The sequence below is a fragment of the Harpia harpyja genome, chromosome 20 (assembly GCF_026419915.1).
Source record: "Harpia harpyja isolate bHarHar1 chromosome 20, bHarHar1 primary haplotype, whole genome shotgun sequence".
Taxonomy (NCBI): Eukaryota; Metazoa; Chordata; class Aves; order Accipitriformes; family Accipitridae; genus Harpia; species Harpia harpyja.
Genome location: NC_068959.1, coordinates 13382990 through 13408613, shown reverse-complemented (window position 1 = coordinate 13408613; position 25624 = coordinate 13382990). Strand labels below are relative to the sequence as shown.

Below are 25624 nucleotides of genomic sequence, written 5' to 3'. Positions count from 1 at the left end.
ACAATGCTGTTGTCAGTACTGGAAAATGTGTATGTACCTTTCAAATAATCCTAGCAGTCAAAAGCTCAGCAGAATGGTAAAAGGAATCAACAAGGCTGGCCTGGTCATGTTGGAACCTCGTTTGGTCTCCTGTGTGTTTTTTTGAGCAAAGGGGTTGGAGCAGATGATCTCCAGAGGTCTCCTCCAACATAAGTTATTCTAGAACAATGTTTTCTCCATGCTACGAAAGAGACAGGTCAGTGCAGACTGTGCTGATTCTGCGCTACCCTAAATGGTTACTGACTGGTGGTGGTCTCATGCAGCAGTTAGTACCTGGACTGCTTCTATCTGCTTTATCGTCATTTTATTCCATTTACGTGGAACAAATAGGAAAACATAAGCAATAATGGAAAAGAAACAAGATTAGCAGGTTTATACTTCAGTGCTCCCATGCACACTTAGGTCTTGCATTTGAAATGGCATTACAGTGTCAGATTTAGCTTTGTATTGTGAACTACACATCATTGTATAGACTTCGTATATTAATCTTCCTCCTTTGTTAGCTATCTTTAAATGTCTCTAAAAATTGAAATTCTCTCTGGATGCTGAAACGGGGTGAGATATAACAGATTGGTACGGTAGCTCCTCTTAAAACTCCAGTCAACTGAGGAGTTTGTTCACTTGTATATGTCTCGTGATAATGTAAATATTTTTTTTTGTCTTCTGCATACAATGCACAAAGCAGGTGAACTGGTAACTTTTCTGGCCACCTCAGATTTTGCTTACCTACTTTTGCAATATATACTGGAAAGCATTTAACCATTTTTCCTTTCTCTCCCCTTTTCAGCTCAGAGACACTAGTCAACTGCTGTTTTTATGGAACCTCACTACACTGCCACGAAGAGCACCAGCTCATCAGGACTGAAAGAAATCTGAGACTGAATTGTCCTATTTTTCCTCTGAAATCTTCACCAAGTAGTAAACATTTTTTGAAGGGGAAAGGGGGTAAATATGTTAAAGCTTACCCTCGCACCCTCTTAGGGCATCTGTACCTAATGTACATTTTCTTCAAAATTTAAAAAGATGTTAGGAAATATTTTATAAAACTTTTTTGCAATAAATGACGCATGAAATTATTAAAGACTATATGACACTTACATGCAAGGAACCACTTGAATTATTAGTATGAAGAATCACTGCAAATAACTGGGGTTTTTTGTAATGTGACAGTCACGTTTGTATGTTTTGATAGGTGCCAGTGATGGAGCCAATTGCCTGGGAAGTTGACTGTAACTTTTGAACTTTTATTTTAATTCTTAACTTTAGCATTGCAATTTTCCATTCTATGAGGCTTAGTTAGTATTTAGTGCAGGTGTTAGCAGAGCTGTGATCTGTGATCAAAAGCATGTCCAAAACCAATTGTATTGTAAAATATGAACAGTCCTGCTATATGAGACCAATATTTCCCATAGAGGTAATGGAAAGGACAGTGACCACAAACTCCATGTATCTCTGTATTATGGGAAAGCTCCTTCTGTGTGAATATGGTTGCATTTTATTTATGCTATTGTAACACTTAGGGAATTGAGGATTGTGGAATAACGTTAAGAAGGGCTACAACGCAGAGAGCAGCATTTTGCTTATAATACTATAATGAGATGGGAATCATGAATGGAGAGCGATTAAATGGAACGGCATTTCTATTTCAAATCATGGGTTAATTTTTCCTTTTGACATAAATATTTTTCAGATAGGTAACTAGTAGAGCAAAGGTTTTATTAGTGCTTCTGATGGTTGTTGATCTGAGTTGCATTGACTTCTTTGAATAGCTGTAAATCAAAAAAAGAAACCCAGTGGGTTTTATCCATTTTATTCCCCTCCCCCAAAGGTGTTTGGTAAGACTTATTTCAGTGGAGCTTGTGAATGCTGGACACGCTGCTGAAATATTGAGTTATTAAATATTAATTTATTTGTCGCTAATTATTTGACATTGTGTGCACACTTTCTCAGCAGTATCATTTCTTACAAAGTTCTTAGCAGGGGTTTTATTATATAACCTGGAAAAATAAATATTTGTTTTGAAGAAATGAAAATGTGCACATAATCTACTAAAAGTCAAATTTTTGTTTCTGTAGAAGTGAAAAGACTTGTAGGAAACTCTTTTCCTCCTTACTAATATCCTGATTCAATTGGAGAAAATAGAGTGTCTTTGTCTAGATCATTTAAAAACAGAAATATCTTTCTGAGAGGCATCTGTATCAGCACAAAGACAGTTTCACAGCCTTCATGTATGGATCCTGAATTAATCACGTAGGATTTGAAGGACAACTCTATTGTTTGGCTTTGATATTGGCAACAGGTTTATACTTGTTAAACAATCGGAGAGGGGGGAAGTGAGAGGCTGGGACAGGCATCCAAATCCAGGATAGGCATATCAGTGATACACACATACTGAGGCAGTTCATGCTTTGTGCTGCTTCAGTTTCTATTTCTCAGAGGTAAATTCTTAATTTATAAAGCCAGAAATTGAATACTTAACTGCCTACTTCTTAAAAACTAGCTGTATAATGCTGTACAGTAGGTCCAAACTGTACCATTTTTCATAATAAACTACAAATATTTTTTTTTTTAATTTGAGATTAATCTTTGTTCTACAGTGCTTTTCCTTTTCACCAGTCAAAGAGGATCAGCAGTCTGGTTCTGTTTGTGGCCTGAGATTTGATTACAACTTAGAAAAATTAAGACATCTGATTTGAGGAAAGGGGAGCCAATTTGATGTCATGTATGTGCTAGCCTTTCACTTCCAGAGACCAGACCCCGATTGTATTGACAATGAATGAGGGTCTTGGCCTAATAAATTACATTTTTACCCCCCCACAGAAAAAAAAAAAAACAAACAAAAAAGAAGCCACCAAACAACATGGCACAAAACAGTTTCTGCTCAGGAAAAAGGCCCAGGACTGTAATAGCAGGGTTATTGCACATTGGATTGAAAACTGATTGATGTTGTAAGTAGAAGCCAGTAGTGCCTGCCTGTGTGACATCTGACTCTTAACCAGTGCTCTTATTTCCTCACCTTTGTGAGCACTTGTGCACAGCAGCTGAAATATAAAAAATACACTTAAGAGAGATGCAGGTCTCTGCATTGGAGAATATGGGTATATAAGCAAATAGCATAAAAATAGACAAGGTAGCTAACTGTATTTGCATTTGTTTTCACAGAAAGTATTGCAGCCATTTTGTTTGAAACCAGATTTTCATTTTGAAATGAAATTGTCAGGGATATTCTAATGATAGAGAATTACAGTAATGTATTGCTTTTCACTTTTTTGCTTTAGTTGCTTAATATTTAAGCTTTGCTCCGTGCTACCTTCTTGTCTGTATATTGAATGGTCACTATGCCTCTTTCATTTTGTAGACTTGAATGAGGAAATATGATTCACCCTTTAAGGTTTGCTGAGAAGTAAATGATAAAGAATGTTGTGTAACATTTATTCAAATAAAGCCTTGATTTTTTTCAGTGCTCTTTTAAAGGGAAATAACGTTGAATAATGTTTTGATGTCTTAACTTTCTTGTTTTATTGGTCCTTGACCCAAAAGCCTTTGATTTATATTAAAATTTTTTTTCTGAATTAAACAAAGATTAAACTGAGGTTACTAGTCCACTCCTGGAAGTCTATCACGTGGACGAGTCTCGGTCCAACCTTTCACCGTAGTGGCTAAAAGATACCAAGTCATGCTCCACCAGCCGGATGCTTCCCACAAACAATAGGAAAAAACTTTGCTTTTTCTTGTGTAATTAGCAAGAAAAGATCATGTGTATGTTGTAGAGACAGATACAAAGAAGCCCTGATGGCTCTGTTCCATGGCCATGACTGAGACGCACTAAGTCCCGGTTAAAGGAAGAAGGAGGATGTCATGGGAAGAGGTTGCTGCCCCTTGCAGATGCGATTCCAGCGCAGTCGGTGAGTGTCGAGCAAGCTGCAGAGCTGGGGGTGAGCTCAGGGCTCCCCTGGCTCTGCTGGGCAGAGCAAATCCCACTGCGAGCAGACGAGGTCCATGCTGTCACAGCAGCAGCAAGGCACAAAGCAGCTGAAATGCAGAAAAAGTGCTGGGCCTTTGAATACCTGCGCACTGCCTGCTCATCTTTTCTTTGGCTGGTTTTTACTGCAATACTAACAGTTTCAGACAAGTCTGTCCATTGCAGGTAAGTGTAATTGGGTATTTCTCCATTTGGGGAAGAAATGCCTTGCACTGAGTTGCGTTATCATCTTGCCATGGTGCCCTGTAGGAGGGGGAGCAAGTTGCGCTGTAACGGCTAACTCCTGTACCGGAGCCCTCCATCACCAGCACTCTGGTCTAAGGAGGGCCACGTCAGCAAATATTTCTTCAAATGGCAGAATCTGTAGAGTTGTATTCTCCCATTAAATAGAAGGTAGCATTTATATAGATTTTTTTTCCACTTGCATTTTTGTTACTGTAAAGAAAAGATATCCTAATTTTAGTTGAGCTCCTAGGTTAAACAAAAAATAAGCTGCTCAGGTAAACTTGATTTCTAGTAAGTTCTTATTTCAAGGAAGCATTAATTTTTTTATGGCGCACAGTATGCCAGGAACTAGTGGGTGATACTGAGGTACTAGCCCTTTTGTAAGTAAGGTGTTTTGTTGCAGTGACCTGTTGTCGATAGTCAGAAGTCTTTGCCAAAAATAGAATTAACTTCTGGAGTGATCGTGTGCATGTAGTGACTTGTTTTGGCCCTGGGCCTCTATGATGCTTTTGAAAGCAGTTGGTGCCTCCTGGAACTGTGAGCGAAATGCCCACATCTGTCTGTTGCTTGGAGCAGAGCTCCAACATAGGTGTTTTTCTTTTCCTTCACAGGGTTGTTTCTTATTCTCTCTGGATTACAGGAACTCCCATCCTTTTTCTCTCGTTCATTCTTGCAGCAGTTCCTCTTGAATTGGTTATCCTCATTAGGCTGTGGTGGAGAGGGAAATCCTGCTGAAATGTAATTGCTCACTAATGGCTTTTCCTTTGTGACATTGTGTTGGTAGCGTCTCGCTGTGGGAGTCTGCTGGATTTGCTGCGTGACTGTGAAGCTCACAAGAGAGGTTAGCCAGACAGATTTCAGAGTTCTGCAATTACCCCGTTGATTAATCTTCACTCCAGTAGTTCGGTGACAAAAGTATAAAAGTAACCCAACCTTCAGCGATGAAGCCAGTCCTACACAATGCCACTCAGTAATAGTGTTTACTGCTGCCCTGAAGCATCAAAAGGGTGATACTTAATGAGGGCAAAAGTGCACGGAGCAGCTGCTCAGTGCAGCTCCTGGCGCAGGAGGGTTTTGTCATAGCTTGCCAGCTAAAATGTGAGGGATCGGTACAGAGAAATAAGATTTCTTTTAGGGTGAAACCAATGGGCGGATTTCTTAAGGAAATCCGATAGATCGGTAACAGAGAGATGATGTGGTAAATGCAGACGCTGTCACGTACTCATTATTTTTAAGCATAACGTGGTGAGGAGTGCAGTGTGAGGGTGCAAGCGGTCACCTGCCTGAAGCCTCATCTGCGGTTGAGGAAATCACGCAAGGGATACTCTCGCATTACCTTTGTGCTCCCTGGGCTAATCTGCCCAACTGACAGTCTCCTCCAAGGCTGCTAAGAGTGTAAGGGGCATCTGAGATTTGCATGATGAGGTCCTTCTCGTGCTTTTGCACTTTCTGGAAAGTTGGGAATGCCACCAGGCTGGAATGAGTCTCTGACGCGTGAGGTGTGGTTGTGCATTGGGAGGAGCACCCATAGCGCAGCAGAGAACCTGAGCCATTTTGAAAAGCAGCTCATCCCTCTGCTCAATCAAAGGTAAAGCAATGCTCAAATTGCCAAATGCTAATGAGTGCGCAAAGAGACTGTCAGCAGCACGGCGCAGCAGTACCAGCAGGCCTCTAAGCAGCTGCCGGGGCAGAAACAAGCCCATGTGCATATGGCCTTGGTACCAACTGCCGCTCACTGTCATAGTTTTTTTTTTTTATCTTGCTCACTTGTCCTTGTTCAAGTCTTTGTAGGTGGATTTGTCGTTCTCCCCCCTCATGCAGGGAGGGCGAGTGGAGTCCGGGCTTTCCGAAGGCAGTGCGTGGTGAGCTTCAGTGTGTGCTGGGTGGCAGTAGGAAAAGGATCGTGTTGTTTGTTGGTTCATACAGTGCTGGCAGCTGGGTTTTATTTGCATTCTGTAGCCGGTTTTTATGATTCTGCTCCTGCTTTTCCCTTGAGTGTTTCTGCGGTCTTTGTTTTTATTCCCTTGCTGGCTTTGGAGCACAAGCTGTGGGCGCTCCCCGCTGGGCAGGCTGAACACCCCTGTGGATGTTTTTGGGGTGTTCTGAATTTGGGGTAAATATTCAAAGCCCAGGAGGGGTAGTTCTAATTTTGAAATCCAGATTTTTAGCTAAGAGCTCCGCATCTGAAGAGCTTAGGGACTGGATTTTCCAAATGTGGTTGCCTTGGTCATTAAATATTAAACTAAGGCTGTGCCTGCTGGAGGGCTCATTCAAACACTGAAGCACTCTGAGCTGTCAGAGGCAGGGGCTGGGGTTGGGGGCTCCAGGGTGTACAAGGATGAATACTGGACCGTGTTAAATATGGGATCCCAGAAATACTAATACTGTGCAGATAGATAGGGATAATCCTCTCACGATTCACTCAGTTTGCTCTGTTTGCCTTTAGAAAGACAACATTGCGAATGAGCTATGAGATCAGGGGCTGGGGTAGCCGTCCATTGTACACCTTTTCATTAATACTGCAAAATCGTATCAGAAGCCATCGGTTGCATCTTGGCTTAGTAAACTTGCTGCTGGCTGCAAGCACCGTGGCCTCAGCTGTATTTGAGCTTGGAGCAGGGACACACAAGTACATTTGGGCACAGAGAGAACTGTCGCTTCAAGGGCAGGCCAGGGGCTGTAGCCGTAGGCAGTAAATCTGTCAGCTTCCAGCCTCCTCCTTTCCCAAAGTCTCCAAATACTGCAATTGCTCCTTCCTCGGGTAGAAAGGTGCCCCCCGATGGAGCACCACAGCCAAATAAGCTAATGGAAACGTGTCAGTCTTTACCAAGGTAAAGAAAGATGCATTTGTGAGAAGCTGTTCTCACATGCAATTAGGCAAGCAGAGCCCACAGCCCTGCTGCCTCTCCAGGGGCCTGTTTTATCACTTGGCACTCGCCAGCACCACTCCAGGAATACATTTAGGAAGCTATTCCAGCAGCCAGGCACAGAGCTACCGCCTAGACTAGATAATACCATTTCCCCTGTCTCCCTGACATCTCACTTCACCGATGCGTCAGTCCGCAGGGAGGGTGTTGCTCAGGAACACCTCCCGTGCTGCTGCGCTCGGCGCGGGACCGGCGATGGGCTGCATTTCACGTGCCAGAGTTAGAAACGGAACAGAAAAAACCTGCCCGCCAATGTGTGTTTATCCCAGATGAACGGGCACGACTAATGCCTGAGCACTTGAAGTCTCATTTACTGTGGCTGGTGGAGGTTCACCTTCTTGGTTGGCGGCCGCGGGGGACCCGCACTTGCGCACCCAGAGACCAGCGCCTGCCCAGTCACTGCAGGGAGCTGACGGCTGCGCTGCAGGCAGTACTGGGAGCCAGGAGCAGAGTATCAGTCTCAGTCGGGCTAGGAAAGGCAGACTGTATCATCTGCTGTGTCCACTTAAGGAATACTGGCTTTGTAAATCACCTTCTCGAGAACCAGCAGATGAGAGATGGGCAGGTAGGGGTACTCCCAGCTGGAGTCGGAGCTGCAGATGGTGAAGTTTCCAGCTAGGGGATTACGACTGAACATGCAGAATCAGAAAAATGTGGTTAATAGTTTTCAGTTGTTTTAGGAGATTTAATCTATAAAGGACTTTGCTTTGTCAGGGTAGGCTGTAATGACTCTGGCTTAATGCCACAGCAGCCAAGAGCCTGACAATTTACTGTGCCTCGGCAGACAAACGGGCTGACCAGAGCCTCTGCCAATAAAAGATACTCCCCAGCAATTACATCCTTTCGAGCAGGAGGCTGCACAGGTTTAAAAAAAATTGAGCTGCTGAACAAGAAAGTGCTGGGATTCTTCCAAGCAGGGAGAGCTTGTGAATGAGCAATGTATTAATGCTGCACATTAAATGTGCCCCTGCACATCTTTACCTACTGTTAAAAAGAGGTGGCACTTTGATATAATTGGTTCTTGGCTGCAGCAGCCAGCAACAGAGCTTGGCTGTTGCAATAATCCCTTGGGAATAACACAGCTAATTAAAGCCTAGGAATTGGTGACCAGCAGCTTCTCCTTTCTCTCTGGCTATGTCTGTGCTAATCAGAGGGAGGTAGATCTCAAGGAAGTTTTGTGCTGAATTGTGCTTAATCGGGGAAGGAAGGATTCAGCTTCAAAGCTTGGTGCTTTATCAAATCCTAAATATCTCAACTCGATGAGCTCAGAGAGATTTCAGATCCCTGCTTAACAGCTGAGCGGGAGGGGATCGGCAGCGCTGTGCTTACTGTAAGTCACTGGCATGGCGTATGTTAGTCCCACGGCTTCTTTTCTGAACTCCAGAGTGTTGCCTCCTGCTGCCTCCCTTGGGGCTGGTGTTTTGGGAAATAGATCTTACGATGAGAATGGAGAACCTTTTTTTTTTTTTTTTTTTTTCCTTTTGAGAGATGCTAAATCACCCAAATCTTTGGTGAGGTTGAGGGAACTACAAGTATTCAGCTCCTCTGAAGGCCAGGCCTTAGGACTCTCATAGTCAGAATCCAAAATTAGCTGGAAAAAACTGCTTTCGCCCAAGCAGCCTTTCCTAGAAGCACTGAGCTCCTGGGGGTTTGGCAGAGCCCGTGTGTGTCAAGGCACCAAGGTTTTATGGTCCTTGAGGGTGCCTGCCCTGCAAGCTGAGCTCACCTTGTGGACCTGATTTTATTCTTTTCCTAGGGGAAACTGATGGACCTTGCTTTGCTGGTTACTCCTGATTTGCAACGGGTTGGGCTGTCCTGCATTTTGTAGTACCTGCCTCAGAGTTGGGCACTCCAGTAATGCCAGTTAAGGGCGGGCAGCTGTGCTGGACGCGGTGCAGCTGAGCTGCCGGCTGTCCTGCCACTGAGGGCAGTGGCCACTGTCTGGTGGTCACAAGTGGGCTAAAGTGATAGTCCGTTGCTCAATGGAGCGGGTTAATTTGCTAGCAGAGGTGCTGGTCCTAGAGAAGACCTGGGAGAAGGGGGAGGAGAAGCGGGAGGCGAGCCAGAACGTGCTGCCTGGGATGCTCGGTGATGGCAGCAGAGCAGTAGGCTGTGGAGCTGGCACGGCCGGTGTGGGTTGGCAGCCGCAGCTGAGGGAGCCCACCCGAGTTTGTGGTTTAATGCTGAGGGTTGAGGGGAGGCGAGAGCGCAGAGCTGTACCGCGTGTGCGGGATAAAGGGACAGATCTGGCATGTCTCCTCATCAAGGAGCCAAAAGGCAAGAGCAGGTGGGAAGGAGCAAGGTGGTGGCAGAAAGAGGGGACGGGGCCTTGCACGCTGCCGAGGGCAGAAAGAGCAAAAAGCAAAAGGGCATCCACTGCACGGTAACAGAAACGACCCTGGGTTTGCTCCCCTGCTGACTTGGTCATGCTGCTGTGTTGGGTTTGCTCATGAGGGTATGTGGCAAGGTGTGGCAGAGTGAATGTTTGGGGGAAAAGACCTTCTCGGGGCATCCCACCCCCCCACTGCAGCAAAGGGACATCAAATAAACAGGATTTTGACAAGGTTTGTGGAGCCCTTCTCTGTAGCTGGGTGGATGGCTGTGCTTTGCTGAGAAGATGGTAACACAAGGCTTTTTCTGGGGCTAAGTGAGCATTTGCTTTCTCAGGAACCTGTGTGTACACCTTAGAGCTTTGTGAGATGTCGATTTCGGAAGCCCTGCAGGTCGGCCACCACCGAGCATGGTAGTGGAAACACAGAAATGCAAGCTGCAGCTACAAGGCTGGGTGGCTTACAGAGACCCAGCAAGTGTCTGCTGCTGGGGATAACCACAGGAGGGAGAACAGATTGAATTACTGACTGTGGGACACTACAGGGACCCTATAAAGTTATTGATAGATAACCTCAGCGATTCTTCCAATCCCTTGAATAAATGAGGACAGATGCTGGAAACGGCCGTACTTCACTGCATGTCTTGGATTTATGGCATGGAGAGCTCCATCATGGGGAAGGTCGTCTTGAGTGGGCTTAGTCCAGCCCTACTGGGGCGGCTCACCTGCTGGATTTTTAGTAATTTGGGTTTTGTGCTAACCCAAACACCCACTCTGAACTTTCTCTGTGTCCAGGTTTGATTCAGGAGGTGGAGCTGGCTTGAGAGGTGGCAGAGAAGTGGAGGGTGAAGACATCTCTCTTGGGTATCCTGCTCCCATCATGCATGAAGAGGAAGAGGTAGAGGTAACAAAAGTGGTAGAATCTGAAATTTCGTGTTGTAAGTAACCCACACGGAATTATCAGAGAGCACATAGAGGTTTCTAGTTCCTCATTCTTACTCCTAATATTCCTGTACAATAAGATGGTTTGCACAGTCTCACAAATGAGAAGAAAATAATTATATAAGCTTTAGAATATGGTAATGTAGTGGAATGTCTTAAATGAGTGGACTGGCAATTACTGAGTATTACCTATTCAGGAAGGGTAGAGTAAGTAGAGGAAGAAGCAGCAGCAATTTTAAATCCTGTAGACTAAAACAGCTACCAAGCATGTATCAACGAGTGTGATGATAAAGCTCAGGAAACAGGACTGATGGGCCCACCGGAAGACAGAAGAGCTACTTTTCAAGCACCCTTGTAATGAAAAGATAAACTGCAGGAGACATACTGGGCACTCTAAGCTTCCTAAAATTATTTCTAGAAGGGCTTTCTAATATGAGATCCTGGATATATTACTTTGAGCCATATTATAATGCCTAGAGACAAAAATCAGTGTCCTGGAAGTTGGTGGTTACAGACAGAGAGTCTGGAGTTACCCACGGATCTGTGCACATCTACCCACATATAAATGTACATATTTTTTCGATTTCTACCCCTGCTTTAAAAAAACCATAAAACTAGAAGGAAAAATTGGGTAAACTTGACTAGAAATAAGAAAATGACAAAGAAAAATGCAAATTTCTAAGATGCTAGACAAAGGAAATATAAAAGTTTTTTTAAACTACAAAATGAGGTAATCTTTGGCTATATGACCTGGAGGTTCAACAGTGGTATGAAGGCAGCAATTAAAAAATAAAAACAATGCATATGGGAAGACAAAATATGTAGTTGCTATAAACTTGATGTAAGAGAATACAAGCTTGATAAGGAAAGCTTAAAAAAGATGTGACTAACAAGGATAAGGATGATACAAGAGAAATTTTAATCTATAAGGAACAAAAGCAGTGCTCAAAATGCGGTGGGGGCCTATTGCAGATCATAAAAGTACTGGTGTTTTGTATTTCTCAATTTAAAGCAAATGGGATAATGTACCTGCCATTCTGTTAGCAACCAGGCGGAACAGTAACAGGACTGAAAATAAGCCCAGGTATTTCACCTAAAATGGCCAGCTGGCTCACCCACTTTGCCTTTAATGTATGCTGGATACAGAGACAGGTCAGTGGAGCAACAGAGGGCAAAGATGACAACCCAGGTAAATATAGGCTGGTTAATCTGACATCAGGGATAGGAATCTGGAAACAGGCTCAGAAATCCATTAATAAAGAATTAAAGGCAAACATGCAATTAAAGTCCATCAAAAATAGACCTTGTCATTCAACCAGGCTTAGTAAGTCTAATTATAAAGACGCATCACCTGGCATGGCACTTTACAGTATACGCAGTGTTTACAGATAACTATCTACAATATAAAATAAATGACGCACACGTGGCTTAAGATTGCCTCCCTGACAGATCTCTAACAGTTTGCCACTGTCCTTCAAACAGGGATGTTTCCTGTGAGAGTCTGCTCAAATCGCTGCTAGACCTTGTGTACTATTTGACACTTTCATCAGTGATTGAGAAGCAAAGCTAAATTCGCTTCTGAAAATGCTGGTAAGCAACAGCATGGTAGGAAAACACAGAAAAAACCCCATGTGTTGCTTAGTATGCCAGGCCTGCCAAACAAAGTGTGACTTAATTTTGCATTTAGCTGCATTAACACACGGAAGAAAATGCTGTCCACAGCTGCAGGAAAGGAGAGTCTGTATCTCAGCTATCCCAGAAAAGGCTGAAGGGAGGTCTAAAACTTCGCTCATCTGTTGCCAAAAGGGTTAAGACAGTCTTTGAGGGTATAAACAAAGAAGTGAGGAAGAATATCACGCCTTCTGTAGAGAGCAGAAGGGAGACAAATCTCAGCGTCACTTTTGATGTCCCTTCCTAAATGTCAAAAAATGGAGGGTCTGGGACACAAATGTTAGGGAAATCCTGGAGAAAGTTCTTTGTAGGGAGAGACTTAAAGCAGCCCTGTCTCTTCAGCTTATGGAGAAGACCAACAGGCCCCTTCATTACTGTGCAAACATGTTCAGGGAGAAAAGGCCAGGTACCAAAATGTTTTTTATTTTGCAGGCAGAGTAAGAAGGAACAAAGGCTGGGAGCTGAGGACAAACAAAGTGGAAAAAAGGCACGTGCTTTTTACAATAAGGGTGAGTAACTATTGGAACAAATTAGCAAGGAACTTGTTGGTTTAAGAGCACTTATTTAAAAGATTATGTTTCATAAAACATTTTTTTCCTATTAGAGGTTATAAGCCCAACACATGTGACTCAAAACACCCTGGCACTGCGGTGGAATTGTGGCCAATTACACCAGGAGGAAGTACCAATTACCTTTCTGGTGGCAGCTGTGATGACTATTTTAGACATAAAAAAAAAAAACCCACCCTTAAAAATAAAGAGCAAAATAAATGCAATTGTTCAAGATTTGGACAATGCAAAAGGACTTCTTCCAGGCAATTAACTGGAATTTTACCTAGAGAACTTGCTGTAAGGGCAGATAACACATTTCAGAGCTTTCTGGTTTAGCTAGAGAGTGGCACTTTGAGTAGGTGTATGACCTATAGATTTGAGTCCTCACTAACGGTGTGCCCAATTTCCAGTGACACTAACCCGCCTCTTTCACACAGTGCAATTAAATTACAAACATAAGTATGGAAAGCAAATCAGCTGCAATCCTTCAGCTTCATTTGTTCATCCCTTCATTTTAAAACTATAGGTACACATCAGGCATTCAGCAGGGAAGTTGCACACTTACTTGGTGTTGTTTGCGCAGCAGGTAGTAATTTCAAAAGTTTTGCTGTGCTTTTATTTTCCAGAATAAGTTAACCAGCCTCCACCCAAGAAGGCATATCTGCAGCCCTCCAGCCCTTTAAAGATGTGGAGCAGGAATAGAATGGAAGGAAGAAAATCTGTCACTGAACTCATTGGTAAGACAAGCGGGAGGTTCCTAAAAGCCACTGCTTGTAACTTTGCAGCCATACACTGGTAAATAATAGATATACACACAACACAGTGTGTGTAAAGATAGCAATTAACTGGTCATAACAAAGATACTTTAAATTTTCTATGTATCCATAGTAGCTTCAAAGTGGTTCCATTTATGTATGTTCTAAGGGTGTACATAGATGTTGCAGCTGAGTGAAACCCAGGGCACAGACCTAGTCTGCTTCCCATTCAGTGACGCAGGACTAGTGCTCATGTTGGCAAATGAGAAAAAAGCCCAGAAGAACTCCTTTCCCCACCCTTCAGCCCCTGTGTAAGGTTAGCTACCGTAACTGAAGAGTCAGTGGACTGCCTGGCTCCAGGTGCAGACAGATTGTACCACTTCCAGGGCCAGCCACTTTTTCCGCTCTCAGGCAGCACGGAGCCTGCAACAGCAAGAACTGACGCCTCTACCTGGCCCGTGCTGAACCAGGAGCTCTAGGGAAGCATGATTCAGACATACCTGAGTGCCTCAGTCTGGCCACAAGCCAAGCTTATGAGCTTCAGCCCAGCACTGCCTCCACCCAGGGCTCCTCTGAAGCAGCTTGGGCACCTTTGCTCCATAGCGTTCCAGGTTTCAGGAAAAATTATTAACATTTATGTTAGCCCCAACACTCTGCCCAACCCAGTAAGCCTTCCCTGGATCTGAAGAGCTCAGTTCAGAAAGCAGAGTGGTTTTACAGCTAATTAGCCTATCTGGACCTGCACAGCCTCTTGGGCGTGAGCATGCTTTTCTCCCAGCACATTCCCTCCTCCCCGGATTGCCTGGGTAAGCTCAGCCCTCAGCCTGGATACCAGTGTCTGTCTGACACACCCAGCCCCAGCAGCAGTGTGCCTGCTCTAAGGAGCAACATCTTGTTTCTTTAAAACCTCCCGTCCACACACCTTCCCATTTGCCCAAACTTTATTAGTAAAGGAAATTCAGCCTTGCACATCAGAAACTTCACTCCAGTAAAGCACGGTGTAGTTACAGTTTCAGCACATGGAAATCCTAGAGGCTGTTTGCCATTATTTGCTTAAGTGACATTTTAATTATGCAGAAGATGTTAAAGGCTGCACAGGCCTCACTGTGAATTAGGGCTTCTGTCTTCTTTTGACAATGACATTTTAATTCCCAGAGACTTAATACACGCTCACTGCAGACTTAGCTTGAGAGACTATTCCTTTAAGGTGTATTAGTGTAAAGACTGGAGCTCTGTAATTTCAGTCCTTAAGTACACAGAAAGACTTCCTGAAATAAATTCAAGATGACAACCAATAGCCAATAGACAGCCACCACTAATTATTTAATTAAATCATGTATTGAAATCTGCATGGAGACAACTGAAAAATCTGCCTCCAATGTAAACATTTCAGCATCAATATAAAAACCAGTAAGCAGTAATTACAAAAGAAAGACACCCCTTCTCCAAAATCTGAATGAACTATTTCAACAGCACCTATATATATAGAGAGAGAGATATATATATAGATACTTCAAAGTCTTCAAGGTCTAGTATACTATGAAGATCTTTTGCGATCAACTTTTAACTGGCGATTAACTTCAACTTTTAACTTTGTTTCCCATTATGGGTATCTGTAATATGAATGAATCTCAGACAAGCAAATTTAATTAATTTTATGGTAGCATTACAAAGTGTGTGTATATATATAAGCACAAAATTTCCTTGTTGCCTTCAGAAAAATTAATAAAAAGTAAACAAACTGTGGTGGTAAGGGTAAGGGTGGCCTGAGGTTAATTTACTGATATTGCTATAAGCAAGACAAAAAAAAAAAAAAAAAATCAAATGCTTCAAATTAATGTCTTGCAAGTATGTTATTTGTGGGTGGCTATAAGCACTTTTAACAATACCACCATGGGAAGGACTTAAATAAGGCAAGAACTTCACAAACCAAACCAACAGAAATACCAAGCCTTTATTACAAAGAAAAATTATTCCACAGAAGAGGTTGGCTTGCTTCCATGCATGCTGTCAGTCATATCTACCTGCTGAGTGTGGAGAAGTGCTTCTGCTAGATTCATTAATTCCCAAAGACAGCATTAGGCTTTGTTCTTGGCTACAGGTGCGTGGGCATTTTGATTCAACTGAATTGCTTGCTAGAATTTTGTTGCGAGCATTGAATGGGCCAAAATAATGAACCTGACTGCTGGATAAGCCAAACACCACAAGGGAAGAAAAAAAAAAAATTTAGAAAATAATAAATCACACACTGGACACAGTTATCACTAAGAGAAGTCAAATGACTTGCTTTACATCCACATTGTAAATAATTTCACAAGCAGGGAAATGAATATGCTCGAGTCTTATCTTTACTTGGGGAACGTGAAGAATGTTTGCTGAATCCTTTTATTGGTACGTGCAAGCACATGGTCACGCAGCCTGAAAGCCAGCAGAACTAGATTGAATTCATGTTATCTATTGTTGTTTGGATTTTGAACAAAATTGATGGAGTATGAACCAGTTGATGAATCCTGTTTTATCTGGAAATTTTCTGTTGACAGGCCAAAGGGGCGGAGAACCAAATTCCCAAGATCCTTCAGTTTGCCTACAATGAAAAGGAGAGATAACACGTTAGGTATTAAGCAGAGGGAAAACTCCCATTGAATTATGCCTAACTACACACACAGTCCAGCTCTACTAATTTATCTACTAATTTAAGGTAAATGCTGTGGAAATCTCTGCAGTTTGTTAAATATTTAGGCTCTTCATATGAGTTAAAAAAAATCCCAACTGTGATGTAATTACTGTCAGCTTTGGGGTTGAAAACAGATCACCATGCTGGTTCTGAACAGTTTGTTAGCCCTGATAAAGAGCCAGTGGCTGCAGACAGTCGTGGCTATCTGGTTATAGCTATCCAGAAGCACCTTATTTCCTCAGTTATAAGCTCTTGAGGCACAGGAGTTTAACAGCTCACAACAAAGCACGGGTGTCCCCTATACTTATGCTTGGATATAACTCTGATAGCTGCCAACATTCAATTTTCTAACACAAAGGTTTCAGTTCTGGTCATTTTTGATGCAGCTACAGCTCTATAAACAATCAAAATATTATAGCCACCCAGTCTCCTAGACTACTGCAAGACACAATGAAAGCCAAAGTTCAAACTGCTTGTTTGTAATTATTAAAAATCCCTTTCTAAATCTGTATATTGATATAAAGAAAAATAAAACAAGTTCATCCTTCCAACTGTGTTTGCACCTGCAAACTACGCAGTCCCAGCTGAAGCGTACAACTTCTCAGCCATTTTGCCTGCAAAAAAACCTCAGCAGTTTAACTCACTTTCAAAACTACAGTTCTCCAGGACTAACTTAACCACTGCTAAGAGCTCTAAACAACTATTATTTAACAAGCATTGTTAAATATACATAGGGTATGACAGTTAGTAAAATCTAAAGGCTTCTATCAATATATATGTATCATACATGTTTTCTGACTCTAGAAAATGAATCTTGCTACCACCTATAAAAGGGGAAGGGCAACAAAAGGATACCCTTTTTTAAAAAAAATCTTACCTATATAGAGATGATAGAATAGATAAAATGCATAAAATTAAACAAGAAGCAGAGGTAACAACTTCAACATTGACTGAACACAAGCTAACTGAGCACCTGGCATGACAAGACAAAGGAGGAAGATGGTCAGTTTTCCAAGAAAAACATGATTTTCCTCCTGGCTTCAATGCAGAATTGTAGACTAATTTCCCAAAGAACAAACAGGAGAAGTTTGAACAAGTTAAAGCCTACTCTAGGTTTGCATCCACAGGTTACACACCACCTTTCAAAAGCCTTCTACCTTTACTAGATTCTTCAAGGCAATGGATTTTGTTTTGCTGAGAGTTTTGTGCATGCACAGGGTGGGGAAAAAGTGACAATAGCTGGCACACAGGAAATCCAGCTGAGCAACTTGAAGTAGTCATAATCACGTAACTAAAATGTGCAAATGCCACACCTATTCCTACCTGCATGTGTGTGTTTTCAGCAAGCCACCTTAAAGTTGAGAAACATCTCTGTTATTCTAGTCACCTTCACCTTTATTTCTATTTCTAAACTAACATATTAGAATCTAACTGCAAAGTCATATGAACACTTATCATTTAGTTTCTTTGCTTTTCTTAAGGTCTTTTGTTTGTTTGAAAACCCTGTTTCTCCCCAGCAGTGCAATCATCACTACTGCTATTAAGTAAGTTTCCTCACTACAATGCACCAGCCAGGATTTAGTTCAGGCTTTGTTCCTAAGCCATACTGAAGCAGTAACTTCACAGCAGTGATAAAGAAGTACGGAAACGTAAGGACCAAAGCCCTATAGAAGTTCTTTACAGAAAAAGACAAGTAGCATTTATGTTGCACAAATAGAGTACAAACAGATCAAGAGATTTGCCTTGAATGGCACTGCAGGCCTGTGACCATGCTTGAAACAGAAATCATATCCAAGTCTGAATTCACCCCATGGAAGCATGCCCCTTATCTCTTACAATCTAGCGACAGTTCAAGCCAGGTTAAACACCATCACCATAAACCAAAATATGCTATTTCTTCAGTCACATTTTCAAAATTGAATTGGGGTAGGGGGAGCTTTTTTGAACACATTCAGAGAAAATACAAAAACAAACAATAGCTGGGGAAAAATGCAAGCATTTTATTCTAAGGAACAACTCAGTCCTGCGTAAAGAAACTAACAGCATTACTACGGTACTCCTAAATATGGCAAAATAATTAAGATCTTGCATCAAAGTGCTGGTTCACAACTGGGTATCTTTCAGAGGTCTGTGTAATTATTTTAAAGCAAGATTGGTCTTTGAGAGTCAACATGGAAATTCCATGGCCTTACACAGAAAAAAAAAGACCACCTTACCCAACAAAAAAAGCTAGTTGGTGAGACAGAATTTTTCTTCAATTTGATTTTTTTTTTTTTCTGTGTGGATTAACAGATGAGGTGGTTGAATGCTCTGGTTGAAGTCATTCCAGTGAGTGGCTCATCTAGGATTAGCTTCTTTGTACTGATGGTGGGGTTTTTTTTCTGAGCTATACCCTGTTTAAGCCAAATTAACTATTAAGTTCACAAATTCATACTGCATCCTAAAAGCATTTTGGTTATAAAACTATAAAGTTGTTCACAGCATCTGTATGACTGGGATGAATAGTTGCTATTGTACTTCTAGACAAACATTTGGTCATTGCTTAGCTTCAGGTTTGGGGTGAAAAGTGTCTTTGTCTACTGGTGGAAGAATCCTGGCATAGTGTGGCATTGCTAGAGTCAGTTGTAAACAGTTCAGAAGTTATCCAGGCACTGCAGCTGGCTCAGGAGCAGGCAGACGAGTTTGCCTGTTTCAGGAAACTGTGAAAGGTCTTTTCTAATTGGAGTTAGTACGATGGCTCTTTTCCGGTCATACAAGAGCCAATAAACACAGAATAACTGCCTTGGTATTCTTGCTTGTAGCTAGGCCAGCTCTTGGGGAGAAGCTAAAGACCATATGATATATTTCATACTTTATTCTTCATCTCACTGTGACTGAATAATTAAAACAATACAGTCATAGGTCACCTTCCTGTTCTATCACTTAAATCCACATACAGCAATGCCTTTTGCTGCAGCCACATTTAATAAATTGGTAATGAAGCAGAAGAAAGCCTTGCCTTTTCCGGGAACTCAAGCCCCAAGCACTGCTCCTGCTGTCTTGGCGCACATAAACCCATCATTGTAGGAAAGCACTATTTCCTCCTCCCCCACTTTCCTTTCATCCCTAAATTAAGATCTGTAGTTAAGTCCAACCTTCCCCTCCCCCCAAAGAAAAGCTCTCTTAAAACAGAGACTGTGCTTGAAGGAAGGAAAAAGGCATGTGGAGCTGTGACTCAGCTGCAAAGAGTTCTCAGCAATCAAACACTCACTTGTCCCCAAGCAGGGTCACATTCTCATCTCTGAGATGGTATTTTCATAGAAGAGATCTTGTTCTTTACATTTGAGAGAGCCTATGTCTACATTTCACCTGGAACTCCAGCATGTTAAGTTTTTTCAGCAAAGTGATATTCAGACATTAACCAGAAAACTAACTGGTAAAAATCAATTTAGGGCTCAGAAGTCTGTGATTCATTACTCACCTAACTGCAATTTAACATCCTGTTGCAAAAGGCAGATGCACGAAAAGATTTCTCATGATTTACATTAAGACGTAACAGCCAAAATTAATTGCTATTCAGAACTTCTGGCAATAATTCTAGTATAGTTGCTAGTGTTAATGTGGTGTTTGGAAGTTGAAAAGCTAGATATTGTTTGTGTTAAGAATTTTTTTTTGGATAAAAGACAAATTTCCTGATGAGGTTTCATCTTTGTATAACTTTCTGTATTACCAACAACATCTCTTAAGCAATTAAAAGAGCAAGGGCAAATCCTTTTCCCTTCCCTAAATGGTGAGGACTGAATTAAAAGTAACTGTGTATTAGCTCCGATTTGAACTCTTTAAAGTGACCTCCCTATATACAGTGCTGGGGTTTAGCAGCTTAGTTGCAAATACAACATATCCTTCAGTATCAAAAAAAAAAGAAACTAATTCTCTGGGCATTAAGCCTAATAAATATCTTCGCTGATCTCAAGTAGCTGGAAAAATCTCTTATTGGCAGAAAGGCCCAGGTGATATGCTCTGATAGCCCTTCCCATTAATCACATTGATAATCAAGTACATTTCACTGTTTTCTGGAATGCATTCATTTGTAACTTAAACTGAAAGTCCCCATAGTTTTTGATTAGATTTGATGAACTCTGTGTGTATAAGATGGGTTACACAGATTGGCATATGTTCCATCCGATTTTTTTATATCCAATATACTTGGCTCCCCTGTAGCTATGCAGAAAACTATTGTTGTCACAGCCCCTAAGCTGCTAAATCTTGCTAAAACTATTCCAAACTTCCCCTCTTTTCACACCCTCTCCCCAAAGGAGCTGGTCCTAGTTATCACAATAATTATAGTTTCTCTAAACAAGACTAGCTTGTTGCACAATAGCTGGAAATCTTTGGCTTTAAAGTCAGAAGAGAAATAAAAAAGAACACAGAAGATGGTCAGTATACACTCACATCCTGGGCAATTACTAAGGCAGAGGACACTCACATTATGAAAGCATAAAGGGAAAGAGCCACATGGATTTAAAAGCTACTTTAAAGTGTGCTATAAGTTAAGCTTTCTTTAATGTGAAACTCAGAGGTTAGCTTGTACTGAGCAAACGTCAGTGGCAAGCAGCAGCACTAACCTGCAAAGGCTGAATGTAAAATAGGAAAATAATTTAAACACAAATGCCAGCTTTGGAAAAGTTAGATCCTTGCAGAACACATAGCAGAAATGGAGTTGGTTTGGCAACAAAACATGTTTTTTCTAGTGACATCAACTTCAATCACGTGCACTACCACTTGCACACAAGAATTCATAGTTAGGTAGTCTGGAAGAAAAATCCAGCCAAGAATGTGTACTCTGATTTATTTACACACAATCACTTAAGAAGTGGTTTCAGCTTCTGACAAACTATGTGGTAATGAGCTGTAGCACTGGAAAACAGGAAACACACTTGGGGAAGGAGGAAGATGCACTCCATTTATTTTGGTTTGTTTGTACAAAGCTCCAGTTTTCATGACAGTGTTAGTTAGCTGGGTATACCAGGACTTAGTTTTAGTTGAAAGAATAAAAACCTAGAAAAAACATTACTGGCTGATTCATTGACTAAAATAAAAATTCAATTCCATATCCAAACTTCAAAGGAGCCAAAGCATGAACTGTGACATTCTTTCTAAAGATTTTGTTGGTGATTAATTTAAACTTAGTGTCAGTGCTCCTGGACTAGGCCTAGCCTGGAACTATTAGGACACATCTGACTTGCTCTACTGGAACCAAAGAATCTGGGGTACAACCCAGACACCTGAGCTGACTCCCCTGTGAGAAGGCAAGAATGAATCCTTGCACACCTGGCACTACTTAACCAGTAGTCAGGTAAACTTCTAACAGATTACCATAAGCAATTGTCTATTCTGACACAGTACTCGGTAAATAGCACTAACAAAGTTCTTGAAATAGAAAAGTTGAAACAGCTTAAAACAAATACATCGTACAACAAAAACAATCCAAAGAAATCTTTTAACCACAACACTATATCAAGTTTGTTTTCTTTCACTCCTTCCACAACTCTCATTTAATTCCCCTTTTTCAATTTTAAGGGGTTTTACTTGACCTCTGACAGAACAGTAGCATTCTGTAAACCTTGGGAGGTATTTAATTCCCAGGCCTCCATCATTGGATCCTAATGCTAATGCTATCTCTCTTACCAATAAGATACAGAGAATTTTGTAACACTTAAAAAAATTAGTCTGGTTACTGCTCATATTTCTAACTTAATTTCAAATGTTCTATTAAGAGAATGTATTATAGAAAAAAATCCTCAATTTGTGTTACACTAGCGATCACAAGCAGTGCTAAGAATAAAATACCACCTGCCCAATTGCCACCATGTAATTTTAACAATATATGTGACAATTTGTATGAATCCTGTTGCATGCAAAGGCTGTGGATGAACATAGGGTTATATGCTGTACTACCCCACTCTTAGTCTGGTTTCCCTGGCTGTTTACACCAGTAAACATCAGTGTATCTCCTTGCATGTATGTAACATCATTGAGAAGGGATTCCTTTCTTGAGAATCCCAATATAAACAGCCTGAACTGCTTCCCAAAAGACGAGTTTAGTTCTGAAATCCTAACTGCTACTGGATGAACGCTTTTTAAAAAGATCACATCTAGTCTGAAATCTACGCAAAAATTAGCAGTATAGAACTAGGTTTGTAATGACAGTTTATAAAGCTGGATTTATTGTTTCAGTATAGTCCCTTGTGATTAGTGAGGCCCTTTAGACATTGGTAACAATGGTACAAAGGGAGAGTTCAAAAATGATTAGAAATTGTTATATTATTTTTTGTTGAAACCCATCCCATGTCCTACAAATGGGCATGATCGTTCTGGAGATTTTTTGCATTTGTCATTTGTTTATAGCACTATGACACTTAACCTTCTTTATTTATGGCTTGTTCTAAGCACAATGGTGGAAACAGAATCTGATGATGTAAAGCTCTAGAAAGCCTCACTGCAACTTGACTAGGTCAAAACGGTACAAAGCAAGAGCAAATCAGACTCCCTGCACAGCAAGAAAAAAAAATAAAGAAAAATACCAGCTTCATCATAAGCCCTTGAAACAGTCTCTTCTTCCAAAATATTTTAAGAATTAGTGTTACAGTATGCAAGACAGACTTGGTTTAACCTGATTCTCTGCAGAATAGCAAAACAGTCTTCCCCTTTCCTATCCCAAACCCTCAAAGCCTACTCATCTTAAAATAGCATTTCAGCTACTACTTGTCACACCTAGAATGAGTAAACAGTTAACTATTGAAGCTATTTCTGAAACAGGTTAGGTACAGTTAGTTTATCTTATACTGTCATTTGTCCTTGCTCTTTTGTGTGGATTTTCTAAACAGTACAAATGAAAAGATTATATAAAAATAAAAACTCATTTTAAAAAGAACCAGAATATCAGTTTGGCTTATGTAGTGTCTCAACCTATAAGAATTAACAAACTCTGTTAACTACAAGACAGTAGACAATGTTGACAGTAGTCTTTTTTGGGGCAGGAGGTCCCCCCCCAAAACTGTTTGTTTAACCATAACCCTGTAAGTGGTGCAAGGAAGTGCTTTATATACTTAATATTACACGTGAAAATCAATCTTGCTTGCGCAATCTTATTTAAGTAGTTATCCTTCTGAAATACATCAATCTAGTTAAGATATTATCCAAGCAATACCACACAACATGATGATGGGGGCACATACATTCAAATGAGTTATATTAATTAAATTCCCTTTTCTACAAACAAGTAAAGTCAATAGTATCCTTTGGTATAGAATTGTAAAAAGTCAAGAGACAACGAGTTACACAGTTAGGAAATCTAATTCCACTCCTAGCAAGGCCAGATGCCAGTTTGTAACACTAGGTAGGTCTAATTCAGCCTCCAAACAAACAGAACTGAAAAACTATATAAATCAAGGTAAACATAAAGACTTGGAGGTCTATAGGTTGGAAGTGCTACAAACGACCAAATTTATTTCTTCAGACACAAGATCAAACATGCTCAGTTATTACAGCTGGTTGACTTATTTTATGTAAAGGTTTAGTGAAAACCCTGTTCTATCCCTTTCATGGGAATGTTTCCTTTGAAGGTTTACTTGCAGAGAGAAAGGGCAGAGCAATTGGTCTGTTTCAAACCATTTCCCCCTGCTTTTACATGCATCAATATTAAATTGTTTTAGAAGGTCTTGAGTATTCTTTCTTTAAATTTAATTAATAGCCTTTTATATGTGGGAGAATTATTTGGCTAGAACTTGCTGTAGGTGAAACCAAGCAATAGAGAACTACGAAGAAATTGGGAGTTTTGTTTAACACAGAACAAGTATTTCCTTTAAGATTTACCTTCTTTAAATTATACAAGAGATTCTACTCATGCATTTTTGTTTTTCTAGTAGACTATGAAGATTATTATGCAAGTTATATGTACATGTTACTTACCTAACATTTCTTTCTTTAATTTTTCATTCCGCTCTTCAATTTGTCTAGGTAATCGCTGTGGAGAGAGATAAAACTTGGAATCAGACCTATGCTTTCAATAATATTGTAGGTTAAACTAATGGAATTTTCACACACATACCCAGGATACACTGTTTATGGCTTAAAAGGAATCCTTATGTCAAACCACACTTTCATCTTATTTTGAAAACCTGTAATTCATCCTATGACATCAGTTCACATAAACCCTAAGTCGTAACTTGTAAGTGCAGGTTCCATATAGGCATACATTTTTACTGCTGAAAAAGAGATCTGATCTGTTTGCTTGGAATTTTAACTGAAAAGCTTATGGAATTTAAGAGACTTACAATTGAAGTATATTTTAGCCCTATTTCCTCTGCTGCATGCAATAAATTTGGTAAGAGAGGCTAGAGGAACTAAGCAAGCACAGCATTTGACTTCTGAATGTAAACACAGGTGTAACAAGGAAAACATCCATAAAGTCAGTTCTCAGTGGCATCACACTTCAGGGAAATCCGCAGTGTGAAAACATGAAGATCATCTAAATATAAATATTGTATCAGAAGATCACTGAATTAACTGTCTATGAACTTCAGGGCATAGCTTAATGAGCAGCATCTTATTACGCAATATATTGCATAATTCTGAGGAGGAGAGGGTATTATAAATGCGGGCCTTGATTTGGCAGGTCATCATGGGGAGGGAACTCCAGCAGTTCATCCTGAGCAAGGTACTAGTCCAAGTAACAGTTCATTAACGTGCTTTTTCCCTTCTCAGAACTGGCACTAGCGTTAAAATCTGTTGCGCCATCACAAACTTATCACATGTTTCTAATGAGCATTACATAACTGCATGGTCCATGCATTCCTAACGATTTGAGATTCCCATTTATGCCTGGAACAGCTGTGACCCACCTTCCATCCTTACACAGTACTGGTGTTTTGCTATATGATTGTAATCATAATTTTTAATTAGAACTTTATATTCACTACAACTAAATTTACCATTGTATCATTTAAATTGTGCATTTTCTATACATCAGTTAAATACAACATTGAAACAAAATATATTACAAATGACTGTCACTTTTCACACATCTTTTTTCATATTTTTCAGAAGTACTATTTCAAGCCTTTATACTATGCTTATTACTGTATGATTCTGGCAGTTCAGCATGCAATTATATGCATAACTATGCTGTCTCCTTGTGGAGGTCATAGCAAATAAGACAGATCTGCTGTAATGGTGCTATCAGTAACTTAATTACAGTTGCAGACTATGGTAACAGGTGTGGAATTCACTCCTGATACACATGCCTTGTGATAATTGGCTTCTCAACATAGTTAAAGAATTCATTTCCTAATCTTGTTCCTTCCTGTCATTTATAGCTCCAGTCATCATGGATAGGTTTGGCATCCTGATATCATTCCCACAGTGAAATAAGATGTTCATCTCAAGAAAAAGCCCATTGACAAGGCTGCCTGGCTATTCCTCTCCTCTTCAATGCAGGATACACTGGTGAACACGGGCAAATACAGTTAATTTTCTATACTGATGGGGA

The 25624-nt window shown here is 40.8% G+C and overlaps 2 protein-coding genes across 6 annotated transcripts in view; one reads left to right on the top strand and one right to left on the bottom strand.

Moving 5' to 3' along the window:
- The window catches only part of PWWP2A (PWWP domain containing 2A), a 42759-nt gene extending 28726 nt beyond the window's left edge, over positions 1-14033 (top strand). For 3 of the 5 annotated variants that reach the window (XR_008239486.1, XM_052816264.1, XM_052816263.1), the window contains one exon: positions 827-3512. Coding sequence is in view for 1 of the 5 variants with exons in the window: in XM_052816264.1 (XP_052672224.1) it covers positions 827-840 (14 nt within the window). In the remaining 4 variants the exon portion in view is untranslated. Of the gene's footprint in view, positions 1-826; positions 3513-10297; positions 10407-12547; positions 12625-13292 lie in introns of those variants that run through there. The other 2 variants (XR_008239488.1, XR_008239487.1) reach the window with 2 other exon arrangements.
- Positions 14034-15354: 1321 nt separating this feature from the next.
- The window catches only part of TTC1 (tetratricopeptide repeat domain 1), a 33385-nt gene continuing 23115 nt past the window's right edge, over positions 15355-25624 (bottom strand). The window contains exons 7-8 of the mRNA XM_052816516.1: positions 24046-24100; positions 15355-16005 (exon numbers count right to left, since the gene is read on the bottom strand). Coding sequence (XP_052672476.1) covers positions 15872-16005; positions 24046-24100 — 189 coding nt within the window. The 3' untranslated portion in view covers positions 15355-15871. The remainder of the gene's footprint in view (positions 16006-24045; positions 24101-25624) is intronic.